This window comes from Heterodontus francisci, chromosome 18 (assembly GCF_036365525.1).
Source record: "Heterodontus francisci isolate sHetFra1 chromosome 18, sHetFra1.hap1, whole genome shotgun sequence".
NCBI lineage: Eukaryota > Metazoa > Chordata > Chondrichthyes > Heterodontiformes > Heterodontidae > Heterodontus > Heterodontus francisci.
In genome coordinates, this window is record NC_090388.1 from 9,667,817 (window position 1) to 9,695,422 (window position 27,606).

A 27,606-nucleotide genomic window follows, 5' to 3' on the forward strand; every position below is an offset into this window, starting at 1 on the left:
GCAGCTGGGGTCACTCTCTGCATCTGGATCACTCTCTGCAGCTGGGTTCACTCTCTGCAGCTGGGGTCACTCTTGGCAGCTGGATCACTCTCTGCACCTGGGTTCACTCTCTGCAGCTGGGGTCACTCTCTGCAGCTGGATCACTCTCTGCAGCTGGATCACTCTCTGCAGCTGCGTTCACTCTCTGCAGCTGGGACACTCTCCGCAGCTGGGACACTCTCCGCAGCTGGGACACTCTCCGCAGCTGAGACACTCTCCGCAGCTGAGACACTCTCCGCAGCTGAGACACTCTCCGCAGCTGAGACACTCTCCGCAGCTGAGACACTCTCCGCAGCTGAGACACTCTCCGCAGCTGAGACACTCTCCGCAGCTGAGACACTCTCCGCAGCTGAGACACTCTCCGCAGCTGGGTCACTCTCCGCAGCTGGGTCACTCTCCGCAGCTGGGTCACTCTCCGCAGCTGGGTCACTCTCCGCAGCTGGGACACTCTCCGCAGCTGGGACACTCTCCGCAGCTGCGTTCACTCTCCGCAGCTGTTTTCACTCTCTGCAGATGGGACAATCTCTGCAGCTGGAGTCACTCTCTGCAGCTGGAGTCCCTCTCTGCAGCTGCGTTCACTCTCGGCAGCTGGGTCACTCTCTGCAGCTGGAGTCTCTCTCTATATCTGGGACACTCTCTGCAGCTGGGACACTCTCTGCAGCTGTAGTCACTCTCTGCAGCTGGGTCACTCTCTGCAGCTGGGTTCACTCTCTGCAGCTGGGTTCACTCTCTGCAGCTGGGTTCACTCTCTGCAGCTGGGTTCACTCTCTGCAGCTGGGACACTCTCTGCAGCTGGGACACTCTCTGCAGCTGGGTTCACTCTCTGCAGCTGGGTTCACTCTCTGCAGCTGGGTTCACTCTCTGCAGCTGGGTTCACTCTCTGCAGCTGGGACACTCTCTGCAGCTGGGACACTCTCTGCAGCTGGGACACTCTCTGCAGCTGTAGTCACTCTCTGCAGCTGGGTTCACTCTCTGCAGCTGGGTTCACTCTCTGCAGCTGGGTCACTTTCTGCAGCTGGGGTCACTCTCTGCAGCTGGGGTCACTCTCTGCAGCTGGGGTCACTCTCTGCAGCTGGGGTCACTCTCTGCAGCTGGGTCACTCTCTGCAGCTGGGGTCACTCTCTGCAGCTGGGGTCACTCTCTGCAGCTGGATCACTCTCTGCAGCTGGGTTCACTCTCTGCAGCTGGGGTCACTCTCGGCAGCTGGATCACTCTCTGCACCTGGGTTCACTCTCTGCACCTGGGTTCACTCTCTGCACCTGGGTTCACTCTCTGCAGCTGGATCACTCTCTGCAGCTGGATCACTCTCTGCAGCTGCGTTCACTCTCTGCAGCTGGGACACTCTCTGCAGCTGGGACACTCTCTGCAGCTGGGACACTCTCTGCAGCTGGGACACTCTCTGCAGCTGGGACACTCTCCGCAGCTGGGACACTCTCCGCAGCTGGGACACTCTCCGCAGCTGGGACACTCTCCGCAGCTGGGACACTCTCCGCAGCTGAGACACTCTCCGCAGCTGAGACACTCTCCGCAGCTGAGACACTCTCCGCAGCTGAGACACTCTCCGCAGCTGAGACACTCTCCGCAGCTGGGTCACTCTCCGCAGCTGGGTCACTCTCCGCAGCTGGGTCACTCTCCGCAGCTGGGACACTCTCCGCAGCTGGGACACTCTCCGCAGCTGGGACACTCTCCGCAGCTGCGTTCACTCTCCGCAGCTGGGGTTCACTCTCCGCAGCTGGGGTTCACTCTCTGCAGCTGGGACACTCTCTGCAGCTGGGACACTCTCTGCAGCTGGGTTTACTCTCTGCAGCTGGGACACTCTCTGCAGCTGGGTTCACTCTCTGCAGCTGGGTTCACTCCCTGCAGCTGGGACACTCTCTGCAGCTGGGTTCACTCTCTGCAGCTGGGTTCACTCTCTGCAGCTGGGACACTCTCTGCAGCTGGGTTCACTCTCTGCAGCTGGGTTCACTCTCTGCAGCTGGGACACTCTCTGCAGCTGGGACACTCTCTGCAGCTGGGACACTCTCTGCAGCTGGGACACTCTCTGCAGCTGGGACACTCTCTGCAGCTGGGTTCACTCTCTGCAGCTGGGTTCACTCTCTGCAGCTGGGACACTCTCTGCAGCTGGGTTCACTCTCTGCATCTGGGGTTCACTCTCTGCATCTGGGGTTCACTCTCTGCAGCTGCGTTCACTCTCTGCAGCTGCGTTCACTCTCTGCATCTGGGGTTCACTCTCTGCAGCTGGGGTTCACTCTCTGCAGCTGGGGTTCACTCTCTGCAGCAGGGACACTCTCTGCAGCTGGGTTCACTCTCTGCAGCTGGGTTCACTCTCTGCATCTGGGGTTCACTCTCTGCATCTGGGGTTCACTCTCTGCAGCTGGGTTCACTCTCTGCAGCTGGGTTCACTCTCTGCAGCTGCGTTCTCTCTCTGCAGCTGAGACTCTCTCTGCTGCTGATTTCACTCTCAGTACCTGGCGTCGCTCCGCACTGTGGGAAGAGAATTACACAGACTAACGACCTTTGCGGGAAAACAAATTCCTCATCTCCATCTTAAAACAGAGTCCTTTTATTCTTAAACTTTGTCCCCTCGTTCTGGTCTCCCCCACAAAAGGAAACGTCTGGACCAGCAATCAGAGGCTCAGGCTAATGCCATGGGGACATGGGTTCAATTCCCACCACGACTGCTGGTGGAATTTAAGTACAATTATTTTTTTAAAAATCTGGTATTGAAAGCTAGTCTCAGTAATGGTGCCGTGAAATTATCATCGATTGTCATACAAACCCATCTGGTTCACTAACGCCCTTTAGGGAAGGAAATCTGCCATCCTTATCTGGTCTGGCCTACATGTGACTCCACAGCAATGAGATTGACTCTTAACTTCTCTCTGAAATGGCCTAGCAAGACACTCAGTTGTCAAGGGCAATTAATGCAGACCTTGCCAGCGACACCCACATCCTATGTAATCCTCCCGGTATCCACTCTATGAAGACCCCTCAGAATCTTATATGTTTCAATAAGATCATCTCTCATTCTTCTGAACTCCAATGGGTATAGGCCCAACCTGTTCAACCTTTTTTCATAAGATAAGCCCTTAACCCTGGAATTAGTCAAGTGAACCTTCTCTGAACTGCTTCTAATGCAGTGATATCTTTTTTCAAATAAGGAGACCAAAACTGTCCACATTACTCCAGATGTGGTCTTACCAAGGCCCTGTACAGCTGCAGTAAAACTTCCCTACCTTTATACTTTATTCCCCTTGCAATAAATGCCAACTTTCTTTTGCATCTTGATTTTCTCCTATATTTGGGATACTTTTAGTGTCTTCTACTGTGAAGACAGATACAAATACTTTTTCAAAGTCTCTGCCATTTCCTTGTTTCCCATTATTAATTCCCCAGTCTCATCCCGTAAGGGACCAATGCTTACATTAGCTACTCTCTTCTTTTTTATATATTTTTAGAATCTTTTACTCTCTCTTGTTATATTTCTTGCTAGTTTACTCTCATACTCTAATTTCTCCCTTTTTTTAGTCATCCTCTAAAATCTTCCTAATCTTCTGGGGTACCACTAATCTTTGCAGTGTTGTCTGTCCTTTCATTCAATTTGATACCATCCACAACTTCTTTAGTTAGCCATGGATGGTGCATCCTTCTCCTAAAGTTTTTCTTTTTCAATGGAATTTATCTTGTTGAAAGTTATGAAATGGCTCCTTAAATGTCTGCCACTGCTTCTCAGCTATCTTACTTTTTAACTTATTTTCCCAGTCCACTTTAGCCAACTCTGTCATTAAACCCTTATAATTGCCTTTTTTAAAGTTTAAGACACTAGTTTCAGGCCCAAATTTCTCACCTTCAAACTGAATGTGAAATTCTATAATGTTATGATCACTCTTGCCTAGAGGATCCTTTACTATGAGATCATTTATTAATCCTGTCTCATTACACGTTACCAGGTCTAAAATAGCCTGCTCCCGAGTTGGTTCCAGAACGGATTGTTCTAAGAAACTGACCTTAATACATTCTATGAATTCATCCTCCAGGTTACCTTTGCCAATTTGATTAGTCCAATCTATATGAAGATTAAAATCACCCACCATTATTGCAGTACCTTTCCCACAAGCCACCATTATTTCTTGACGTAGACTCTGTCCTACAATGTAGCTACTGTTAGGGGGGCCGATAAACTACTCCCACCAGTGACGTCCTTCCTTTGCTATTTTTTATCTCCACCCAAATTGATTCTACATCGTGATCTTCCGAGTCAAGATCATTTCTCACTACTGCACTGATCTCATCCTTTATTAACAGAGCTATCCCACCTCCTTTCCCTTTCTTCCTATCCTTCCGAAATATTAAATACCCTTGAATATTTAGTTCCCAGCCTTGGTCACCTTGGAACCATGTCTCTCTAATGCCTTTCAGATCATACTCATTTATTTCTATTTGTGCTATCAATTCATCCATCTTGTTATGAATGCTATGTGCATTCAGATAAAGAGCTTTTAATTCTGTCTTTTTACCATTTTTCCCTACTCTGACCTTATTTTCTGGTGCACTCTTATATTTGTACACTCTATCCCTTCCTGTCACACTCTGGTTATCATTATCCATATAGTTACTCCGCACTATTCCCTTGTCCTTTCTCATTAATGTTTTAAATTTCCCCTCACCTGAACCCTCCCCACCCCCAACTATTTAGTCCAAAGCCCTCTCTACAGCTCTAGTTATATGATTCGCTAGGACACTGGTCCCAGCATGGTTCAGGTGAAGGGCATCCCGACAGCACAGCTCCCTCCTTCCCCAGTACTGGTGCCAGTGCCCCATGAATCAAAAATCATTTCTCCCACACCAATCTTTGAGTCACGCATTCAACTCTCTGATCTTATTTATGCTATGCCAATTTGCTCATGGCTCAGGTAGTAATCCAGAGATTATTACCTTTGTGGTTCTGCTTTTTAATCTAACCCCGAGCAGCTCATATTCCCTCAGCAGAACTTCTTTCTTAGTCCTACCTATGTCATTGGTACCCACATGGACCATGACAATTGGATCCTTCCCCTCCCACTCCAAGTTCCTCTCCAGCTGAAAAGAGATGTCCTTAACCCTGGCACTGACTGGACAGGCAACACAGCCTTTAGAACTCATGCTGTCCGCTGCAGAGAACAGTATCTATCCCCCTCACTATACTGTCCCTTACTACTACAACATCCCTTTTTAATGCCACCACCCCCCCCCTCACTTGAACCTTAAGCATTTTATATGTTTCCTTGTGATCACACTTTATTCTTCCAAACTCCATGGAATATAGGCCTAGTCTGCTCAATCTCTCCTCATAGGACAATTCCCTCATCTCAGGAATCAGTCTCATGAACGAATCTTCTTTGCACTCCCACTAAGGCAAATATATCCTTCGTTAGGTAAGGAGACTAAAACGGCACACAGTACTCCAAGGTATGGTATCACCAAGGCCCTATATTATTGTAGTAAGACCTCTTTACTCTTATACTCCAATCCCTTTGTAATAAAGGCTAACATACCATTTGCTTTCTTATTTGCCTGCTATACCTGCTTGATAACATTGTGATTAATTTACAAGGACACCCAGGTCTTTCTGAATACCAACATTTCCCAATCTCTCACCACTTAAAATATATTCTGCTTTTCTATTTTTCCTACCAAAGTGGATAACTTTACATTTCTTCACATTATATTCCATCTGCCCACTCGCTTAACCTGTCTATATTCCTCTGAAGCCTCTTTGCAGCCTCTTTATTGCTTATTTTCCCACCTAGCTTTACATCATCAGAGCACTTGAATACATTATACTCGGTCACCTCATCTAAGTCATTAATATAGATTGTAAATAGCTGAGGCCCAAGCACTGATCCTTGCAGTACCCCACTAGTTACAGCCTGCCAACCCGAAAATAATCCTTTTATCCCTATTCTCTGTTTTCTGTTCATTAACCATCCTTAATCCATGCTAATATATTACCCCCAATCCCATGAGCACTAATTTTGCATAATAATCTCTTGGGCAGCACCATATGAAACGATTTTTGAAAAAACAAATATTGGTTCCCCTTTATCTACCCTGCCAGTTACAACCTCAAAAAGACTCAAACAGATTTATTGAACATAATTTCCCTTTCATAAATCTGTGTTGACTCTGCCTAATCATACCATGATTTTCTAAATGTTACTGTGTCTCTAATATATTCTAGCAATTTCCCTACTGCTGACGTCAGGCTACCAGTCAATGGGAGTTTTCCCAGTCCTGCCAAGGCAGGCTTAAAGACCGGACTGCTGGGCCAGTGGCCCAGTGAATTCCCGCATCCGTCCATTCTTGCTGGAGGCGGGGTGAAGCCAGCAATGGCTACCTGCCTGGCAGCGGCAGGTAGCCAGTCTAAATATTTAAGGGCACACTTAGGGGGAAGATTGGGGATGATCCCAGTGGCGGACGTGCACCCACTGAGGCCAAAGCCCAGCAGGTGCCTGGAGGTTGCTCATCGGCAGCTGGCTGAGGGGGCCCGCGAGGCCACTTACACTTACCCCCGCCCCCCCCACACACCCACCGGTGGCGCAGGGATCAGGGGGAGTCACAGCTGCGGCTGCAAGCCATCCAGTGGAAGGGTTTCCCCTCCACATGGGTGGCCTGGCAGCTGTGGCTACAGTTTCTTTTATAAAAGTACAAATCCCTTCAGAGGGCGCATCAAGATTGATGTGCCCTTGCGGCCCCCTCCTGTAGTGGCAGTGCCCACCTCTGCCAGTGGGGTTGCCATCCTTCCAAGGCTGCAGGCCCTCTGATTGGACCTGCGCTCTCAGGAACTGGCCCGCTGTCCTTAATTGGACGGCAAATGCAGAGGCGGCCAATTAATATGCCACCTCCTGTAAGATCGTGCTGGAGGGCATGCTACCAGCAAGTGCGGGTTCGGCACCCAGAAATAGACCCGACCTATGATTATTTTTTAAACAACATAAGACCCGGCCATGGTTTCCTGTTTTCTCTCTCCCTTCTTTGTTGAATAGCTGGGTTATGTTGGCTATCTTCCAATCCCTAGGGACTGTTCCAGAATCTAGGGAATTCACTATCTCTGTAGCTACCTCCGTTAAAACCCTAGGATGCAGGCCATCAGGTCCAGGGGATCTGTCAGCTTTTAGTCCCATTGTTTTCTCCAGTACCATTTCTTTAAGGTCCTCATTTTCACTGGACCCACGGTTCCCCACTATTTCCAGAAGGTGTTTTTTGCATCTTCTATTGCGGAGATAGATATAAAGTATTTGTTTGTGGTCACTGACATTTCCTTATTCCCATTATAATTTCTCCTGCCTCTGCCTCTAAGGGACTCGTTTATTTTCACCAATCTCTCCCTTTTTGCATCTCTATAGAAATGTTTACAATTTATTTAAAAGTCGTTTGCTAGTTTACTCTCATATTCTCTTTTATCTTTCTTTAGCAATTTCTTGGTCATTCCTTGCCGAATTCTAATATCACTAGGCTTACTACTCTTTTTGGGCAACATTATAAGCCTCTTCCTTTAATTTACTACTACCTTTAACTCCTCTTGTTTGGCACATTTGATCCACTTTTTCCGTTGGGGTTTTATTCCTTAAGGCAATGTTTATTGCAAAATATGAATTTATTCTTTAAATGTTTGCCATTGCTTATTTACTGTCTTTTCTTTTAATCTAGTTTCTCAATCTACCTTAGCCAACTTGCTCCCTAATACCTATGTAGTTTGCTTTGTTCAGATTTAAGATTCTACTTTTTGGCTTAACAAAATCACTTTCAAACTCAGTATTGTATCATATTATGATCACTCTTCCCCAGAGAATCCTTACTCCAAGGTTATTAATCAACCTTTTCTCGCAATTCTAGATCTAAAATAGCCTGTTCCCCAGTTGGTTCCTCGACATACTGATCTAGAATATCATGTTGTATACATTCCATGAACTCATTCTCCGCACTATTACTGCAATTTTGGTTCCCCCAGCTTATATGAAAATTAAAATCCTCCATGATTACTGTATTACCCTTGTGACATGTGCCTCTAATTTCCTGATTAATACTCTGCCTGACACTACAACTACTGCTAGGGGGTCTATAAGCTACTCTCTCCGATGTTTTCTGTCCCTTCCTGTTCTTATCACCACCCAAACTGACTCTACATTGTGACTTTCTGAGCTAAAATCCTTTCTCTCTACTGTCTTTATCCCATTCTTTATTACCACGGTTACCATCCATTCCCTTTGCACCCCACCACACCACCCCCGCACCTTTTCCATTTTAGTTCCTAACCTTGTCAGTCTGCAACCCTGTCTCTGCAAGGACTATTAGAACAGAGCCAGTAATTTCTATCTGTTAATTCATCTATTTTGTTGTGAATACTTTGCGTGCGTGACATTAGCTTTAACTATTTTCTATTTTTTCTTGATGTCAGTTTAGTCGCTTATGACTTCTTACCTTTGTTAAGCTCTCTGCCCCTTCCTGATTCATTCTGCTATTTTTACCCGAATCGCTACTCTGCACTGCAGCCTCAACATTTCCCTTATTGCTCTCGAATTTACCCTTTTCTGAATCCTCCCCGTAGCTCCTTCATTGTGGGCAGCATACCCCATTGCTGATGTCACTGGAATAGAATATGTTCAAGGTCATGGATTCTTACAGGAAAGTGGGATTTGTGATGCTCATTAGGAATCCCAGTTAATAAAAGTGGGATTTGACTAATTCAGTCTCCATCAATCGGTGTTATACAAAATGGAGAGATGCACAGAATATCTGCTCCAATATTTCCTTCGACCAGGCATTGCAGAATATAAAACAAGGAGCAATTGAGAGGCACGAGCAAGTGTACATGGACGTCCCATTGTCAAGTTCAGGGCTAGGAGGCAATTCAGTGCTTAATACTACTTAAGTAAATACTTAACATCTGTCCCATCCCTGAGCCCTCTTGTGTACCTGGTGCAAACGTGATTCAGTGTCTACATTGCTCCTTGTTACAGAGCGAAGTGTTTCCGTGAACCCACTTTTTAAAAGTTCATTGATGGGATGTGGGCGTCGTTGGCTAGGCCAGGATTTATTGCCCATCCCTAATTGTCCTTGAGAAGGTGGTGGTGAGCTGCCTTCTTGAACCGTGGCAGTCCATGTGAGGTAGTTACACCCACAGTGCTGTTAGGAAGGGAGTTCCAGGATTTTGACCCAGCGACAGTGAAGGAACAGCGATATAGTTCCAAGTCAGGATGGTGTGTGGCTTGGAGGGGAGCTTGCAGGTGGTGATGTTTCCATGCATCTGCTGCCGTTGTCCTTTCTAGGATGGTAGAGGTCGCGGGTTTGGGAGGTGCTGTCGAAGGAGCCTTGGTGCGTTGCTGCAGTGCATCTTGTAGATGGTACACACTGCTGCCACTGTGCGTCGGTGTTGGAGGGAGTGAATGTTTTTGCCAACAGTCCCAATACCTTTCATTGTGGGTCACGACCAACAGCCACAGTTTGGTGATCTGCATCTGAAACAGCTGAAGGGGCCACAAGCCCCTTTGTGCGACATCGACTTCTGAGCTGTTCAGAACTGGCCAATTGTTCAACCGCTTTGATGAGTGGGCTGGATGGTGAAGTTAGGCTTTCAAACCCAATGATTGATTAGTAGCTTAGTCGGCAGGAAAGTGGGAAAGATGGGATAAAGTCCGCCTCGTGCTTCATCAGCAGCTTACCCTTTGCTTAGATTTATAACGCCTTTCAAGCTATAAATGTGAATAAAAGCCAACACATAATAACAGCTCTCTATCCATTAAATTGCTTCTGTGAAATGATCTTATTTGAAGTAAATGATTCAGTAAATGATTAAACATATTTAGCATTTATAATACTACTAAGCAGAAAGCAAGCTCCTATCTGAGATTTTACTGGTGCAATCGACTGTTGACTCTTACTATTATTGACTATTAGATGCCTGATTATCATCAGAGAACAGACATCTCTTTATCCACGCAGAGCTTTGTATCAAACACAGTTATGTGGAGAGACTAGAGAAGCTGGGATTGTTCTCCTTACAGCAGAGCAGGTTAAGGGGAGATTTGATAGAGGTGTTCAAAATTATGAAGGCTGTTAGTGAGTGAATAGGGATACACAGGTCTAGGGATGCAGATATATAGATCTGGGAGTGCAGATATAAACGTCTTGTGGTGCAGATGTATAAATCTTGGGGTGTGAGTTTACAGGTCTAGCAATACTGATATTGTGATAAGTGTTGTATAAATTTATGTTCTCTCTATAGAGAAGAGTTTCAGACTCTGGGTGTGGGACTAATGGGTTGAAAGTTATTTTTTTAACTGTGTTATTCGTTTGTCAATGCTGTAATTTGTGTTAAAGTATACCATCTGATCATTAAACCATTCAGTCACCTGCACTTGAGGCTATTTGAACTAAAGTGTGCAAGGTTGTCGAGTGTTTCCTCCCTCACCACAACAGAGACATTGATCCTGACTTTCATCCCTGTTCCCGGGTAAGAGCGAGCAGTCATAGAGAGATACAGCACTGAACCAGGCCCTTCAGCCCACCGAGTCTGTGCCGACCAACAACCACCCATTTATACTAATCCTACATTAACACCATATTCCCAACCACATCTCCACCTTCCTTCAATTCCTACCACCTACCTACACTAGGGGCAATTTATAATGGCCAATTTACCTATTAACCTGCAAGTCTTTGGCTGTAGAAAGAAACCGGAGAACCCGGCAGAAACCCATACGGTCACAGGGAGAACTTGCAAACACTGCACAGGCAGTGCCCAGAACTGAACCCGGGTCGCTGGAGCTGTGAGGCTGCGGTGCTAACCACTGCGCCGCTCAAAATCAGAATTCCGAAATGACCGCCACCTTCTCTTCCTGCCATCACTCCGCCCACTGCCATATTGATTTAAATATTCAGATAGGGAGCCAGGCGGCAGCCTCACTAGATAATGTCAATGGGGGTCTTATGACAGCAACAGGATGGTGATACCATCTCAAGTACCAATGGCACTGGCCCAAGAGCAGCCTAACCAACAGCCCTTAAAGGGATCACTGCCAGCCATCCAATAATGGAGCTCTTTTTTAATTAATCTTTGTGGGGGGTGGGGGGTGGCATTATTGCTCCTTCTGGCCCTCACTGAGCCACTAGGTATTATTTTCTGTCGTATATAGTGGGGGGTGAATTTCAGTGGGTTTTTTGCTGCTTGTTTTGTGTAAATTCAGCAGGAGAGCTGCAGAAACCTTGGAACAGCAGCGTGAGCAGAATGTCCGCTCTTCTCTTGATTTCTACAGCACATAAAATGAGAATCCCCCCACCAACTCCCCCCCCCCCCCCCACCAACTACCACCCTCGCTATTTCCCTCCCATAGTGAGAGAGGAGCATAGGAGGTGGTTACAATCTGTCGGAGGGATTCAAATGCTGCCTTGTGAGGTGGTGCGATTGCTGCCTGTAATATTCTTGTTGGACTAGATAATGTTGACCAGGGAAGCCTGTCTCACCTTGTCCAGCAGGTGAAAGGAGGCAATCTCGAGGGCAATATGAAACTGTGACACACTAGCCTCGTTTCAGTAATGTACCACTATTGAAATTGGGGTCCGTGTAGAATTTCATCATCTTGCTTGGTGCTCTGCCCAAATAGTGCCATCTTGTCTGTATATAACGAGTGCAGCAGGCAATCTGGGACTGGGCCTGCTCAAGTAGGCTTCTCTTTTCTTATTCATTCTCGGACATTCCAAGGCCATTTATTGCCTAATACTGGTTAGGCCTCAGCTGGAGTATTGTGCCCAGTTCTGGGCACCGCACTTTAGGAAGAACGTCCAGACCCTGGAGAGGGTGCAGAGGGGATTTACTGGAGTGGTACCAAGGATGAGGGACTTCAGTTATGTGGCGAGACTGGAGAAGCTGGGGTTGTTCTCCTTTGAGCAGTGAAGGTTAAGAGGAGATTTAATAGAGATTCAAAGTAATCAATGGAGATCTATAACCAGAGTGCACAGAATTAAGGTGATTGGCAAAAGAACCAGGTGAGGAGATGAGGAAAATTTATTTATGCAGTGAGTTGTTGTGATCTGGAATGCACTGTTAGAGGAACTTCCAAGCCTGTTTGTGAAGAAGATACTGAGACTAGGATGCTTTGGTGGAGATTATTTATTGCTTGCCACAGAGTTTACTTCTGCTCTCCTTACAACCCCCATAGCCCGTACTGGGTCTTCTTTATATATACACACTTGAATACAATTAACAAATTAACACCCAACACCTGTTCACCCTATTATCTTGAACTTCCAGGTATTTATCATCCATTAACAGAACTTTAACCCCTAACACATGCTGCCTTATAGGGCAGTGGAAGCAGATTCAGTAGTAACTTTCATAAAAATTGGATAACTACTTGAAGGGGGAAAAAAATTGCAGGGCGATGGGGAAAGAGGGTGGGAGTGGAATTATTTGGATAGCTCTACCAAAGAGCTGGCACAGGTATGATGGGCCGAATGGCCTCCTTCTGTTCTGTATCATTCAATGATTCTACGATCCCTAGTTTCCCTTGAGAAGCTGGCGGTGGGCCTTCTTGAACTACTGTAGTCTGTTGGTGAAGGTGCTCCCACAGTGCTGTTGGGTAGGGAATTCCAGGATACAGACTCAACGATGATGAAGAAACAGCGATATATTATGTGAGACTTGGAGGGCGGAAGCTGAACGTGATGGCAATGTTGCTGCTTTTGTCTTTCATTGCCTGTAGATGGGACATACTACAGTTACTGTGTACTGGTGATGGAGGTAATGGACATTGAGTTCAGTAGCAGCAGCGATCATCAAGTGGGCTGCCTGGTCATAGAGCCCCGGCTGCTTACAGAATAGAAGCAGGACAGTTGGCCCAGTGTGTCTGTGCCAACTCTCTGCTGGAGCAATAGGCAGCTAACTCCACTGCTCTCTCCTCATAGCCCAGTATAACCCTTCCAATATTTATCTAATTTTCCCTTAAAAGATGCAATGGTCTCTGCCTCAACCCTGTAGCAAAGCATTCCATCATCCAACAACCCGTTGTGTAAAGAAATTCCACTGGATCTGCATTCGATGACTTTCATGTTATTTCTATAATGGAGTATCCAGAACAGTCTCTAACTATGGCCTCACCAATGCTTTGTAGCAATTCATCAGTATATCTTTACTCTGATACTCGAATTCCATTTTGTCCTGTACAATGTAGCTCAGTGAGCTGTATTCTTGACTTTGAGTCAGAAGGTTGGGTGTTCAAGTCCCACTTTGGAGACTTGTACATAAAACTCTCAGCTGCCACTCTCTGTGTAGTACTGAGGGAGTGTTGGAGGTGCTGTTTTTTTTGGATGAGATTTTAAACCGAGGCCCTGTCTGCCCTCTCAGGTGTACGTATTTAATCCTGTGGTGTAATTTCAAAGAGCAGGGGAGTTCTCCCTGGTGTCCTGGACAATATTTATCCTTCAACCAACGTCAAATTATCTGGACATTATCTCATCGGTGTTTGTGGGAGCTTGCTGTGCACAAATTGGCTACTGTGCTTCCTCTATTACAACAATGACTGCACTTCAAATGTACTTCGTTGGCTGTAAAGCACTTTGGGATATCAACATCCCACTGCCATTTCAATGAGAATGAGTGGACAGAGGGAGGTGACAAGATGCTATATAAATAAAAATCTTCCCTTTTATTTTAATATTCAGTCTTATTTTTCATCTCACAGTTATCCTGTTAACCAGAATACAGTCTAGGCCTTAAAAATAATATTCCCTGCATTACTACCCTGTATTAATAAATCTCCAGTGAAATTGTGGCTGGTTACTTATTTCCCTAAACCAATAATTTGCTGTCATAAAAATTCTACCTTTTTCTAACAAAGATATTTTTTAAAGTTCTCTTACGCATATTCTTTCAGTTTGGCTACAGTTGGATGCCCAATTAAATGGCCTGCTCTATTTACGATTATGTTCAATTTAAGCAAATGTATAATGCTTCAGCATATTGGAGCCAGATGTTTATGGATCTTTGTTTTGCTAGGAGCAGTCCAATCATATACATGGTCTCTGACGTATACAGTTACAACAGGCTCCGCTCCTCCTGACAGCCCACAACAGCTACCCTGCATGAGAAGCAATAATGTGCCCAATGCGAGCACGACTCATAGAATGCCAGTCTACCCACACAGAGAGGAGCATGGGTAAGTCAATCGTTTATTCAATTTAGCTTCTGGTATTGGTTGGTTTCCTAAACGTAGCGCAGCTGAACTGTAACTTGACATGAAATGGTGACCTAAAGCGATGTGCAATATTGCTGGCTTTCTCTCAGACATCACAGAATCCTCCCTCGACTGGAACATCCGTGTACCTCCCCTCTCTACTGGTACAGCCTGTTAACTCCTCCCTCTAATGGTACAGCCATATACCTCCTCTCTCTACTGGTACAGCCTGTTAACTCCTCCTTCTAATGGTACAGCCGTGTACCTCACTCTACCGGTACAGCCATATACCTCCTCTCTCTACTGGTACACATGTTTACTTCCCACCACTGGCGCAACTGTGTACCTCCTTCTACTGGTACACCTGTGTACCCCTTCTCTCCAGGCGCACACCTGTGTACCTCTCTCTACTGGAACATCTGTGTACCTCCTCCCTTTGCTGGTACACCTGTGTACCTCCCTCTACTACAACAACAACAACTTATATTTATATAGCACCTTTAATGTGATAGAATGTCCCAAGGTGCTTTATAGGAGCATTATAAAACAAAGCATGACACCAAGTCACAAAATGAGATATTAGGTCAGATGACCAAAAACTTGGTCAAAGAGGTAGGTTTTAAGGAGTGTCTGAAAGGAGGAAAGTGAGGGGGAGAGGTGTAGGGAGGGTTTTCCTGAGATGGAGACCTAGGCAAATGAAGGCGTGGCCACCAATGGTAGAGTGATTAAAATTAGGGATGCACAAGAGACCAGAATTAGAGGAGCCCCTCTACTGGTACACCTGTGTGCCTCCTCCCTCTACTGGTACACCTGTGTATCTAACAAAACTGGAACATCAGTGTATCTCCTCCCTCTATTGGAACACTTGTGTACTTCCTCCCTCCACTGGTACACCTGTGCCCCTTTGCCCTCTGCTGGTACACCTGTGTAACCCCTCTCAAAACTGGAACACCACTGCACTTCCCTGTATTGGAACACTTGTGTACCTCCCTCTACTGGAACATCTGTATACTTCCTCTGCCTACTGGTACACTTGTGTACCTTCTCGCTCTTCTGGAACATTTGTGTACCACTTGCCACTACTAGAGCACCTGTGTAGCTCCCACAACTGGCACGCCTGTGTACCTTCCTCTTCTGGAACACCTGTGTACCAACTCATCTGGTACACCTGTGTACCTCTCACCAGTGACACACCTGTATACCTTTTCCCACCACTGGTAAACTTGTGTACCTCCCTCTTCTGGAACACCTGTGTACCAACTCAACTGGTACACCTGTATACCTCTTACCAGCGGCATACCTGTATACTTCCTCCCTCTATTGGAACACCTATGTACCTCATTCTACTGGTACACCTGTGTGCCTTCCACCATTGAGACAACTGTATACCTCCTCCCTCTACTGGTGTATCTGTGTACCTCCATCTACTAGCACGCTTGTGCACCTTTTCCCTCTCCTGGAAAACCTGTGTACCTCCTCCCTCGACTGGTACACCTGTGTACCTCATTCTGTAGGAATACCTGTGTACCACCCTCTACTGCAGGGTTGTCCAACCATTTTGCAGGGGGTGGGGATTGGTGGGGGTCACATTATAACTTTTTTCTTACATAAGGGGGCCTGTGAGAGAATTTTGGAAAGATGAAGGCATTTAAAATTGATCTTACTATTAATCAAAACAACAACAAATGTGCATTTTTGTGAAGAAGTTTTAAGTGAGAAGATTAAGTTGTTGTCTTAATTTCTCGTCTCTATATTGGACACTGATTTAGTGAGATATCAGGCATTATTTTGCTTGCACAAGTAGTCTATGTTTGGCCGTACACTTCTTGTAGCAATGTGGAGTATTTGGGATAGATGTCCATCTGTCAGGAGTGATCTTGATCACTCTCTCCCACTTTCTCTCTCTCTCCATGAGTCCCCCCTCTCTGTTTTGTTCCCCCCCCCCATTCCCTGTGTTGTCCTCGCTCTCTGTGTCCCCCCCACTCTGTCCCCCCTCTTTCTGTCCCCTCCTCTCTCTCCCTGTTCCTCTTTCTCTGTCTGTCTGTTTCTCTCTCTCTGACAGTTGCAGAGAGTAAGAACGCTCAGCACAGCAGCTTTGTGGTTGGTCAGTTTTTTAAAAATAATCTCAAGTCAGTTTCACAGCTGACAGGTGCTGACCTCGGGAAAAGCGGTTTCCCAACTTCAGGCAAATTTGGGGTTTTCCGGCAGGTTCCAACTTTGTTTTGAAATGCCGAATCTGTCCGAAATTGGGAAACCGCTGTTCCCGATGTCATCACTTGCCAGCTGTGAAACTGACTTGAGATTTTTGTTAAAAAGCTGTTCCGGAAGAAGAAGACAATGGAAAATTTCTCATCTGTGAAATTACCAGAGAAGGACCCCTGGCGAGGATGATGAACAGCCTGATACGGTTTACATCCACAGGCTGGATGGAAATCTTTGGTGGGCTGGATCCTGGCCCACAGGCCGTATGTTGGACAACCCTGCTCTACTGGTACACCTGTGTACCTCCTCCCTCTACTGGCACACATGTGTGCCTCCCTCTATCGTCACACCTTGTATCTCCCATTACTGGTACGCATCCGTACCTCCTCCCTCTATGAATACACATGTGTAACTCCCTCTACTGATACACCTCTGTACCCTCCCTGTAATTCAATACCTGTGTACCTCCCACCACTGGTACGCATGTGTACTTTCCTCTAGCAGAACACCTGTGTATCTCCCTCTACTGGTACTCATGTATACCATCCTCCTACTGGTACATTGATATACCTCCTCCTACTGGTACACCTATGTACCTCCCTCTACTGGAACACCTGTGTACCCCCTTCTACACCTGGTAAACCTGTGTACCTCCCTCCAGAGGTACACCTGTGTACCTGCTTCTGCTGCTGGCACAGCTGTGTCCATTTTCATTGAATAGGTTAAATTCTTTTGAAGCATATACATAATCTCTTGTCCACTATATAATATGCCAGGAGCTGAACACTTTAGTTACAAATGTAAGCAGTTTGTAAGATTTAAAATTTGTGCTATGATCACAAAGAAATGGAGGTGCAGTTGCTGATGGAGAATGCACAGTTCCATCATCAGGCTTTTGATATATTCTTGAACAGTGGATTTATCTCTGATTATCTTCCTTCCTCTCCTGAGGTCACAGATTTGTGTCAAAAGATACTTCCACATCTGTCACCAGCTCTCTAGTATCACCTAAGTGGCCTTGTTCATTAGTGAAACACCAGTGAACAGAGGTGGGCCATCTGGCAATGGACAGTACATAAATTGAGTCTGATATCCACAGTGCATGTGTTCCTATAGGGTTCCATGGATAACAGGTGGCAGTGGGAATCCTCCCTGGCCTAGGTGCATTGACACTGAGGCTGACTTTGGTAGCCTCACTGCGGCCAAGATTGAGTTCAGTAACTCAACACAGAAAAGGGACCCAGACCTGTAACTTTCTGAGTGTGTGATGTTCAGTGCTGTTACCAGGCAGCTCACTTCACCACTGAGACATGGGGCGAGGGGTAATGTTAACCCACAGGATGAGATATTACTCTTATTTTTTTTTCACCCACCCTACATTAGAAGCAGTCAATGGAGCGTGAAATTGAACGGATGTGAAACCAACATTGCACCGTCAATTTCCTAACAGGGGGATTTGGTTAGAATTACAACCCCATGATGTGAATTTTAAGGATTACTCACTACTTATTTTTATTTACTTTTATTTACTTATTATTGTTTAAATTGGTTGTTGGCGTTCCCCTTTGACTGAGGTGCTAACATCTCACTTGATGAGCTAAGCACCTCATGACATGATTTGAGTTTTATGTTTATGGCCAATAAATGATGTAATTCTTTAACTGAACCTTTCCTTGGAAAGTGCTGTCAATGGTGTACATCATTGTGACAACCTGTTTTCTTCTAGGTACACAGGAGGGTACAACTATGGTAGTTACAGCAATCAACCCCCACTTCCCATTCAGAGTCAGTATCCAACTCTAACACACGACAGCCTTTCTTCTCCATTGCCATATCCAGCATATCACAGGAGTAGCTCACAGGTTAGTCTTTCTGAACGCCTTGGGTTTTATTATTGGATTTCACAAACACACAGTTGATAACGAACCTGTTTGATAATTATGTGTTTGTAATGGAAATTTCAATGCTGTAAAAACAAGAACATTGAAGTTCAGAAAAGTTCTCCAGATGTGAAGAGCTTTGCGATGGTGACAAGGTGCCATTCAAACACTTATAAGTAGATCCAAATCTATGAACTGTGGACGGCTTGTGCTAAGGTCGGGTGTCTGTTAGAACTGGATCAAGATTGACCAAACTCATTTCACTTATTGAGAGAACAGAGACAGAGACAGAGAGAGTGATAGATAGAAAGGAAGAGAGAGAATGACAGACAGACAGTGCAAGACAGATAGAAAGGGGAGAGAGACAGACAGACAGAGAGAGACAGAGAAAGAGAGAGAGGGAGAGATAGAGAGACAAGCAAAGACAGACAGACAGGCAGAAAGGGAGATAGAGAGACATAGAGAGGTGAGGAAGAGACAGACAGACAAAGACAGAGAGGGGCAGAGAGAGAGAGGGATAGAGAAAGAGAGTTATCCATTCTGTACTCTCCTACTGTCTTAGTACTCTAGGATAAATGTCATCTATCCCTGGGATTTATTTGTATTGGGCCCTTTTAGCTTGTCCGGGGCTTGCCTCACATTTACATCAAAGTTATTAATTGTCCCTAGGTTATTATTGCTTAGCGATGGTTTATTACTTAAAGGCGTTATAGAAATACAAGTTATTGTTGTTAGTGGGGGAAAGACTTTCATGGGAATATTTGGAGGAAGCTTTTCTTTCAGAATAGTAACTGCCTTATGCTCATCCTCGATTTCAGCCCCATTAGTATCTCACCGCTTCCCTGGATGCCTTTAAAATAAAACATCCCTAAGCAATAATAACCTAGGGAGAATTAATAACTTTGATGTAAATGTGAGGCAAGCCCCGGACAAGCTAAAAAGGCCCAAAACAAATAAATCCCAGGCATTTATCACAGAGTACTAACAGAGTAGGAGAGTAGAGGCTGGATACTTCCTTCTCAACCGGCAGGGACAGGATGGGCCCAATGGCCTCCTTCTGTGCCATATATCTTTTCTATGTTTCTATGAGAGACGCAGGAGGAGATTTGTGAGGGACTGGTGGTCATTATGAGAAAGTCACTGGGCACTGTGCCGGTGTTTTTTCCCTCCAAGAATGATTTATTAGTGGAATGTTCTGGGTACAGTACTTATCACTTATGAAGCAATTGTAAGCTGCAAAGAGGAAGCTGTGGCTGTCTCTAGATAAATGAACTAAGATGGGTTGAAGGGCTCTTCTCAGTTGTGTTTTTCTTGTGAGCTGTAGGATCGACTAATTCTCTGTTTGTTATTCAAGTTTTTGTCCCTCTGCCCAATATTCTGCCTGTTTTTCCTACAAGAGATGTAAAGACCTGCTCTATCACTCACAGCAGTGCTGCAACGTGATTATATGTGGGCACAATGTTAAGTTTTTCTCTCTACATCTAATGGCTCAGATTAGATTGGGCAGTATTCACCAAGTCAAGCAAAACGAGATGGAGAGGCTAGCTGACCCCCCTGTCTGGGACTGGGAGCTGCTGAAGTGGTGCTTGTAATTTTAACTGTACCTCAATTTACTTGTTTGAAAATAGTAGCACAGAGAACAACGTAGATGAAAGAACCTGTATCCAGGTTTGTTGACAATACAAAGCTAGATGGGAAAATAAGTTGTGAGGAGGACACAAAGAGACTGTAAAGGGATATAGACAGGTTAAGTCAGTGGGGAAGAAAGCGGCAGGTGGAGTATAATTTGGGGAGGTGTGAAATTATCCACTTTGGTAGGAAGAATGGAAAAGCAGAATTTTTTTTAAAGGTGAGAGACCAGTAAATGTTGGTATTCAGAGGGATTTGAGTGTCCTGGTACATGAAACACAGAAAGATAGCTTTTTTTTATTTGTTCATGGGTTGTGGGCATCGCTGGCCAGGCCAGCATTTATTCCCCATCCCTAATTGCCCTTGAATTGAGTGGCTTGCTATGCCATCTCAGAAGGCCTTTAAGAGTCAATCACATTGCTAGTCAGGATGGTGTGTGTGGCTTAGAGTCATAGAGAGATACAGCACTGAAACAGGCCCTTTGGCCCACCGAGTCTGTGCCGACCATCAATCACCCATTTATGCTAACCCTACACTATTCCCATTTCCCTCTCACATCCCCACCTTCTCTCAATTCTCCTACCACCTACCTACACTAGGGGCAATTTACAATAGCCAATTTACCTATCAACCTGCAAGTCTTTGGCATGTGGGAGGAAACCAGAGCACCCGGCAGAAATGGGGAGGCGGTGGTGTACTGGTATTGTCACTGGACAAGTAACCCAAATATTGCTCTGGGGACATGGGTTCGAATCCCATCACAGCAGAAGGTGTAATTTGAATTTAATTAATAAATCTGGAATTTAAAGCTTGTCTAATGATGGCCATGAAACCATAGACGATTGTTGCAAAAACCCAACTGGTTCACTAATTTCCTTTAGGGAAGGAAATCTGTTGTCCTTACCTGGTCTGGCCTACATGTGACTCCAGATCCACAGCAATGTGGTTGACTCTTACATGCCCTCGAAATGGCCTAGCAAGCCACTTAGTGGATGGGCAATAAATGCTAGCCTGGCCTGCGACACCCATATCCCATGAATGAATTAAAAAAAACCCACGCAGTCACAGGGAGAACTTACAAACTCTGCACTGGCAATACTCAGAACTGAACCCGGGTCGCTGGAGCTGTGATGCTGCGATGCTAACCACTGCGCCACTGTGCAGGAACTTGCAGGTGGTGGTGTTCCCATGCGTCTGCTGCTCTTGTCCGTCTAGGTTGTAAAGGTCACGGTTTGGAAGGAGCCTTGGTGCGATGCTGCAGTGCATCTTGTAGATGGTACACACTGCTGCCACTGTGTGCGGTGGTGAAGGGAGCGAATGTTTGTAGATGGGGTGCCAATCAAGTGGGCTGCTTTGTCCTGGATGGTATTGAGCTTCTTGAATGTTGTTGGAGCTGTACCCATCCAGGCAAGTGGACAGTATTTCATCACACTCCTGACCTGTGCCTTGGTGGACAGGCTTAGGGGAGTCAGGAGGTGAGTTCCTCGCTATAGAATTCTCAGCCTCTGACCTGCTCTTGTAGCCACAGTACCTAAATGGCTGGTCCAATTCAGTTTCTGGTCAATGGTAACCCCCAGGATGTTGATAGTGGGGGATTCAGAAATGGTAATGCAGGTACACCAAGTAATTAGGAAGGCAAATAGCATGTTAGCCTTTATTGCAAAGGGGTTGGAGTTTAAAGAAGTCTTGCTGCAATTATATAGGGCTTTGGTGTACAGTTTAGGTCTCTGTACCTAAGGAAGGATATACTTGCCTTGAAGATTGTTCAAAGAAAGTTCACTAGATTGATTTCTGGAATGAGGGCCGATTTTTGAAGAGAGATTGATTAGAATAGGCCTATATTTTCTGGAATTTAAAAGAATGATAGGTAAAGGCCTGCTTAGTTCGGGAAAAAGAACCCGACTGATCCACAGCGGACCCGAGCCCGACCCGGTCCGAGTCCTTCCAATTTCTCTCGTGTCGGAGCCGACCCAACCTGAGCCTGACCATCCCTTTACTTACCTTCCGACTGGGAAGCTCCAGGAAGCTGCAGCGCATGCACGATGATGTCATAGTGCCGTCACTCGCTCACTGCGCAGACTGAGTTTGTCCCAGACTCCAGGCTCAGGTAAGTTTTTTTTATTTTTAATACTTACCAGCAGAGCACTTACCATGTGTCTCCGGCCCGACCCGGACTCGGCCCGACCCAACCCGAGCCCGAAAGCAGGAGCCAGAAGAGGTGCCCGACCCGACCCGACCCGACCCCGAGCCCCACGCATGTCGTCGGGTTCGGGTCGGATAGCAAGCCTTTAATGAGAGGGATCTCATTGAAACAGGCAAAAGTTTTAGTGGGCTCAACAGGGTAGATGCTGAGAGGCTGTTTCCCCTGGCTGAAGAGTCTGGAACTCGGGGCTTCCTAGTCTCAGGATAAGGGACCGATCATTTAGAACTGAGATGAGAATTTTCAACGCTCAGAAGGCTGTGAATCTTTGGAATTCTCCGCCTCAGAGGGTTGTGGATACTCAGTCGTTCAGCATATTTGAGACAGATCTGTAGACTTTTGGACTTAGAGAATCAAGGGATATAGGGATTGGGCAGGAAAGTGGGAGTTGAGGTCTAACATCTGCCCTGATACTATTGAATGGTAGAGCAGGTTTGAGGGGCTGTAAGGCCTGCTCCTGCTCCTATGTTCTTATGTGAGGGGATTAATTTGAAACAGGTCTCTAAAATTGTTCACCATAGTTTAGACTTTAAGCCTCTATGGGGCTACAGATCGGCAGAGCTGATATCCTGGGGTAAATGCCGGCGATGTCTGCTGTTGGCTCCACCAAGGTTCACGGAGTCAATGGGAATTCCCTCCATTTAAGTGTCAATGCCAGATGCCACCAGGACTGTACATCTGGTGCCCATATGAATGGGGAGGTTATGGGTCCTATCAGATGCTGGTCACTCTGGGGGGGGTGGGGGGTGGTGGTTGCTGCTGTTGGGTGTAGCAATCCATCAGTTTCCTTTACTGGTGACCAAAGAATCTTCAGATGTCACCTGAATAGTCGGGGATCCAGACCACATTGTCAGCCTGGACCCTCACAGGTAGGCCGCACATATCCCACTTGAGTTCCGCCAGCGTTATGACATGAATTACAGCCTCTATGTAACTACCTATTTGGCAGATGCAGGAGAGAAATGCTTTGCTTGCATGGTGTTCATTGATGGTATAGTTCAGTAGGCTACAGGACACCCAATTTAACAGGGCTGTGGTTACGAGTTCTTTGAATGTTGTGCTATATTTATAACACATGGAATGAGTTAAATTAATAATCAGTCTTTTGATTGAAGAGGCCATCAGAGTATTTATGTGGAACAAAAAAAATCTATTTCAGGATGTGTCCAACAATTGCTGATCCCATAGCAGGCTATATCTGTGGAGTCCTTTGGTTTAGAAAAAAAGAGGCAAAATGGGATCTTTTATTTTCTAAAACTGATTTTCCATGACCAATAACAATGAAGAATGGTGTATTAAATTACAACTTGGCACTATGGCTATCACTCATTCCTCAACTATTCTTGGCATGTGTTATTTAAGCAATAATGAACAAGTGTGTTCAGTGTCTTGCCAATTTGATGGTAGGTTTATTGACCGAAGGAAGGAACATAATGTTGAATCAGCAGAGTTGCAACTATTTTTAAGACTCGCACGAAGCTCATTAGTGATAATCATGTTTATAAATGTTGTGTTTAATGGTTCGCCAATTATAGGAGTGCCTAATTATTATTCCCCCGTGTATAACTCCTCACCTTCACTCGTAATTAGTATGCTACAAAACCTTACCTCCTCCTCTCTGTTAGCCATTGGCACTCTTCTACCCAGTCTTACCATTGCAATTTTGGTGTTCCATTGGGTTCCATAGATACTAATCTTCAGTCACATGACACACACATATACTCTGCCCTTACTAATTTGTTCTCCCAGCTGATACACATGTACTGCAGCAGCATCTAGCCCCTTCTCACAAGCCTTTGTCGGGACCAAGCAATCAAAGCCATATAGATCCTGACTGCCCACCAGTTTCATACACCTCCAGTGTTCACCACATGTGAATCTCTCCAGTGATCAGCATAGTTACTTTCATCATAGAATGACATAGCACAAAAGGAAGGATATGGCCTATTGTGCCTCTGCCAGCTCTTTGAAAACACTATCCAATTATTTCCATCCCCTGCTCTTTCCTCATAGTGCTGCAAATTTTTCCTTTTCAAGTATTTATCCAATTCCCTTTAGAAAGTTACTATTGAATCTGCTTCCAACACACCTTCAGGCAGTGTATTCCAGATCACAACAACTCGCTGCATTAAAAAAAATTCTTATCATTGTCACCTCTAGTTCATTTGCCAAAGACCTTAAATTTATGTCCTCTGGTTACTGACCCTCCTGCCAGTGGAAACAGTTTCTCCTTATTTATTCTATCAAAACCCTTCATGGTATTGAACACATCTATTGAAGTGTCCCTTCACTTCCTCTAATGGTCCTGAACTAGTCATAGAATTTCTCAAAGGCAATCAAATCATTCACCTCATTTTCAATGTCCACTTGCTTCAATTTCCTTCATCCTTGTGCTTTCTCCAACTGTCACTACATTGAAACATCCTCTGTAGTTTCCTCGTTAACAATTAAAGATACTTTCCAATCAATTAAATTTGGGAATTCAAATGAGATGTAAATGAATCCCTAATTGAACATAAAAGGTAAAAACAGACAATTGGTGATTGTGCATGTTTTCTGCTCCAGGTTTCACTGTAATCATTCTGTAATCATCATGCTCCTTACCCCCTTATCAATTCTTCATCCATGACCCTGGATAGTCAACATCATTAGACAATTTGATTGTGGGAACTGTCACAGTCCAGCACTGGAAATTATTTATTTCACGTCTGTGCTAGTGTGTGTTCCTGTAGCCTGCAGTGTCTCAGAGGGATTTCAGATGGCACAGTTTTGTGGCATGCAAGGTAACAGAATAAACAGAGATGGGTGCAGAACCTATCACAGGAAAACTATGCATCAAATAAACTGGTGTTCCCTGAAACCAGACTAAGAAAAAACAGTAAAATGATTGATGAGGCCAATCCTTGGAAAAAATGAGAGTTGTTTGGCTTTATTAAATTTAATTCTAGCATCACCACTGTACATTAGAAGATTGGTATTATGTTAAAACAGCCAAGCTGAAAAAGCTCAGATTGTAAATCCTACTTTAGGTGCTGGGTTGGTGCAGAAACACTGCTGTTCTTATCAGAGGATTGTTCTGTGTGATGCGGACAGGATTAAATGGGAAATAGTTAAATCGGGATTTAGCCAACTGAGCTAATTTTTTTCTCTCTGAAAGAATGGCCTCAGAGTCTGTGAACCCAACGACGCACTCTGAAGGCAAATGTTTTGCTGCTTAAACAGAGCCCTCATTCACACTTGCATAATGAGTGGCCTAGCAAATTTGAATGAGGGACTTTATTCTTTTGAACTTCAGTTCCAGGGAATTGCTGGCTGCTGGAGAGAGACCACAGATTTACATTACACTGCGTGTAGCTGTAATAATCTCCATTCGGTATTTTTGTTTCCATACGCATCCTCAAATCATTCCCGTTCCTCACTGGGCTTTCAAATACAATCAAAGTGAATGCTGTACAGCCAGGGAGTCTGAACTTTGTGCCCACATCATGAGTTGACCCGTCTAATGGTAACTTCCTGTGAAGGGCCCTCCAACAACCATTGCCTTTGTGTTTGGTGGAGATCACTGGGACTCTGTTTTACACCCAATGTGTTCAAGAACTCTTCATGAAAGCGGATGCAGAGTGTGAAGAGCGATTGTGGTGGCCCGGGCAGACATCCGCACAGATGGCCATACTCTGTGCACTTCAGTGGGGCTCAATAGCTGCTTCACCAGCTGATGTGATGGTGGGGCGTGTTTAGGAAATGTTTTTCAGTGATCTGAGGAACAGTAGAGGTCTACATCCAGTCAGTGTCGTTCTACAACACAGTTGCCAGTGTTAGGCTGAGTTTACAGGAACCTTATTTTGGGTCAGCTCTCTCTGCCTGCCTTCAATTTTACCATTCATGATAAAAATAAAATGTGGGCAGCTTTTCTTTCTTCCTGATGTGGCAGCAGTGTAAAACACAAGCATAATAAGCAAGACTGGGGGTCAGATTCAAGTTGATGGTTTCTGCCTTCATTCGGGAGTTCTATATTTAACACCATGACTTTCAAATAAGCTTGCAGAAATCATCCGAGGAGACAACATCATCAGCCATGATCTTGTTGAGTGGCGGAGCAGGCTTGAGGGGCCGAATGGCCTACTTCTGCTCCTAATTCGTATGTTCGTAACATTTAATTATCTAAAATCTGCTTATTGTTCCATCATTTCTATTAAATTATCCTGAGACTTATATTAAATCAAACCGAAAGTGCTGGAAATACTCAGCAGGTCTGGCAGCATCTGTGGAGAGAGAGAAACAGAGTTAACGTTTCAGGTCTGTGACCTTTTGTTAGAACTATAAGATTTATGTTGGGCTCAAATCTCAACCCAACTTGTAAAATTTGCTTAATTGGCAACTTAAAAAAAAATCCATGCTCATCAAGGTAAAGCATACAAGAATTGGGATATGATCACTTTTCCCTGAGCACTTGTTCAGAACTCTGATTTAATTTATTCAATCAACAACACTTTTGTATACAGCCCACCATGTATGAGAACAATGAGGAGAAGGAGTGGGGATGTGAGGAATTAAAGAAAGGGACATGGAAACAACGTAAAAGACATGGGTTTGTAAGAGGCGATAGAGGGTGGTGTGGAAAATGGTGAGGAGGAATGGTTTGTGGAGAGAGCTGTGTGGAGTAGCAAGACTGAAGAATGGACCATCAGTGATTGGCTGGAGGAAGTGTGCAACACACAGTAAGCCATAAGTCAAAGGGGCAGAAGTTTAAATACTGGGGCGAACAGTTGGAGGAGGCTGGTCAAACATGGATGAGCAAAGCCCTGGAAGGAAGTGAAGACAAAGATAAGGGGCGGGCTTTTACCAAGCCTTCGACATCTGTGGTGGGGAGGGGGGGCGGTGAAAGATGGGGCCGGCAGCGGTCCAGCATGGAGGCCAATGCCGTGAGGGCCCAGCCCGATCCTCCAGGCGGCAGCGAGGCTCCGTGGTGGCCCCCCGCCCTCTCAGCTGGGCGACGGGACCCGGATTTCAATATTTAAATTAATGCGTAAATTACTTTCAGTCTTCCTGGCCTGCTGCGGTCTGTGGTGCTGTGGCTGGCATTCCGGAACCTTCAATTCCCTCTCTGGGGAAAGCCGGCGTGACACTGGTGGGGGCAGGGGGGGAGGAGGAGTTATCATTTTCAGTGCGGGTCAGGGGGGATTAAATTACCCTAATGGGTAATAGAGGATGGTGGGAGGGGTGAACTTTAAACTTTGTGCAGTCTGGGTGGGGAAGGTCACATTTAAAAGTTGTGTTTTGGGGGAGGGGGGGGGAAGGGCAAATAGTTAATGTAATTGTTATTGAGGGGGGGTGGGAAAGGGGCATTAGAAATTTATTTAATAAATTTTGGAGGGTGTGTCTTTAAAAATTCAAATTGATCAGCAGGGCTGGCTGCCCTTTAAAAATGGCGCGAGCACCTGCACAT

At 45.4% G+C, this 27,606-nt stretch overlaps 1 protein-coding gene across 1 annotated transcript in view; it reads left to right on the forward strand.

Moving 5' to 3' along the window:
* rfx4 (regulatory factor X, 4) overlaps positions 1 to 27,606 on the forward strand; it is a 126,001-nt gene that overhangs the window by 95,993 nt on the left and 2,402 nt on the right. Inside the window, exons 16-17 of the mRNA XM_068051155.1 lie at positions 14,072 to 14,231; positions 18,178 to 18,313. Of these exons, the coding sequence (XP_067907256.1) occupies positions 14,072 to 14,231; positions 18,178 to 18,313 (296 nt within the window). The remainder of the gene's footprint in view (positions 1 to 14,071; positions 14,232 to 18,177; positions 18,314 to 27,606) is intronic.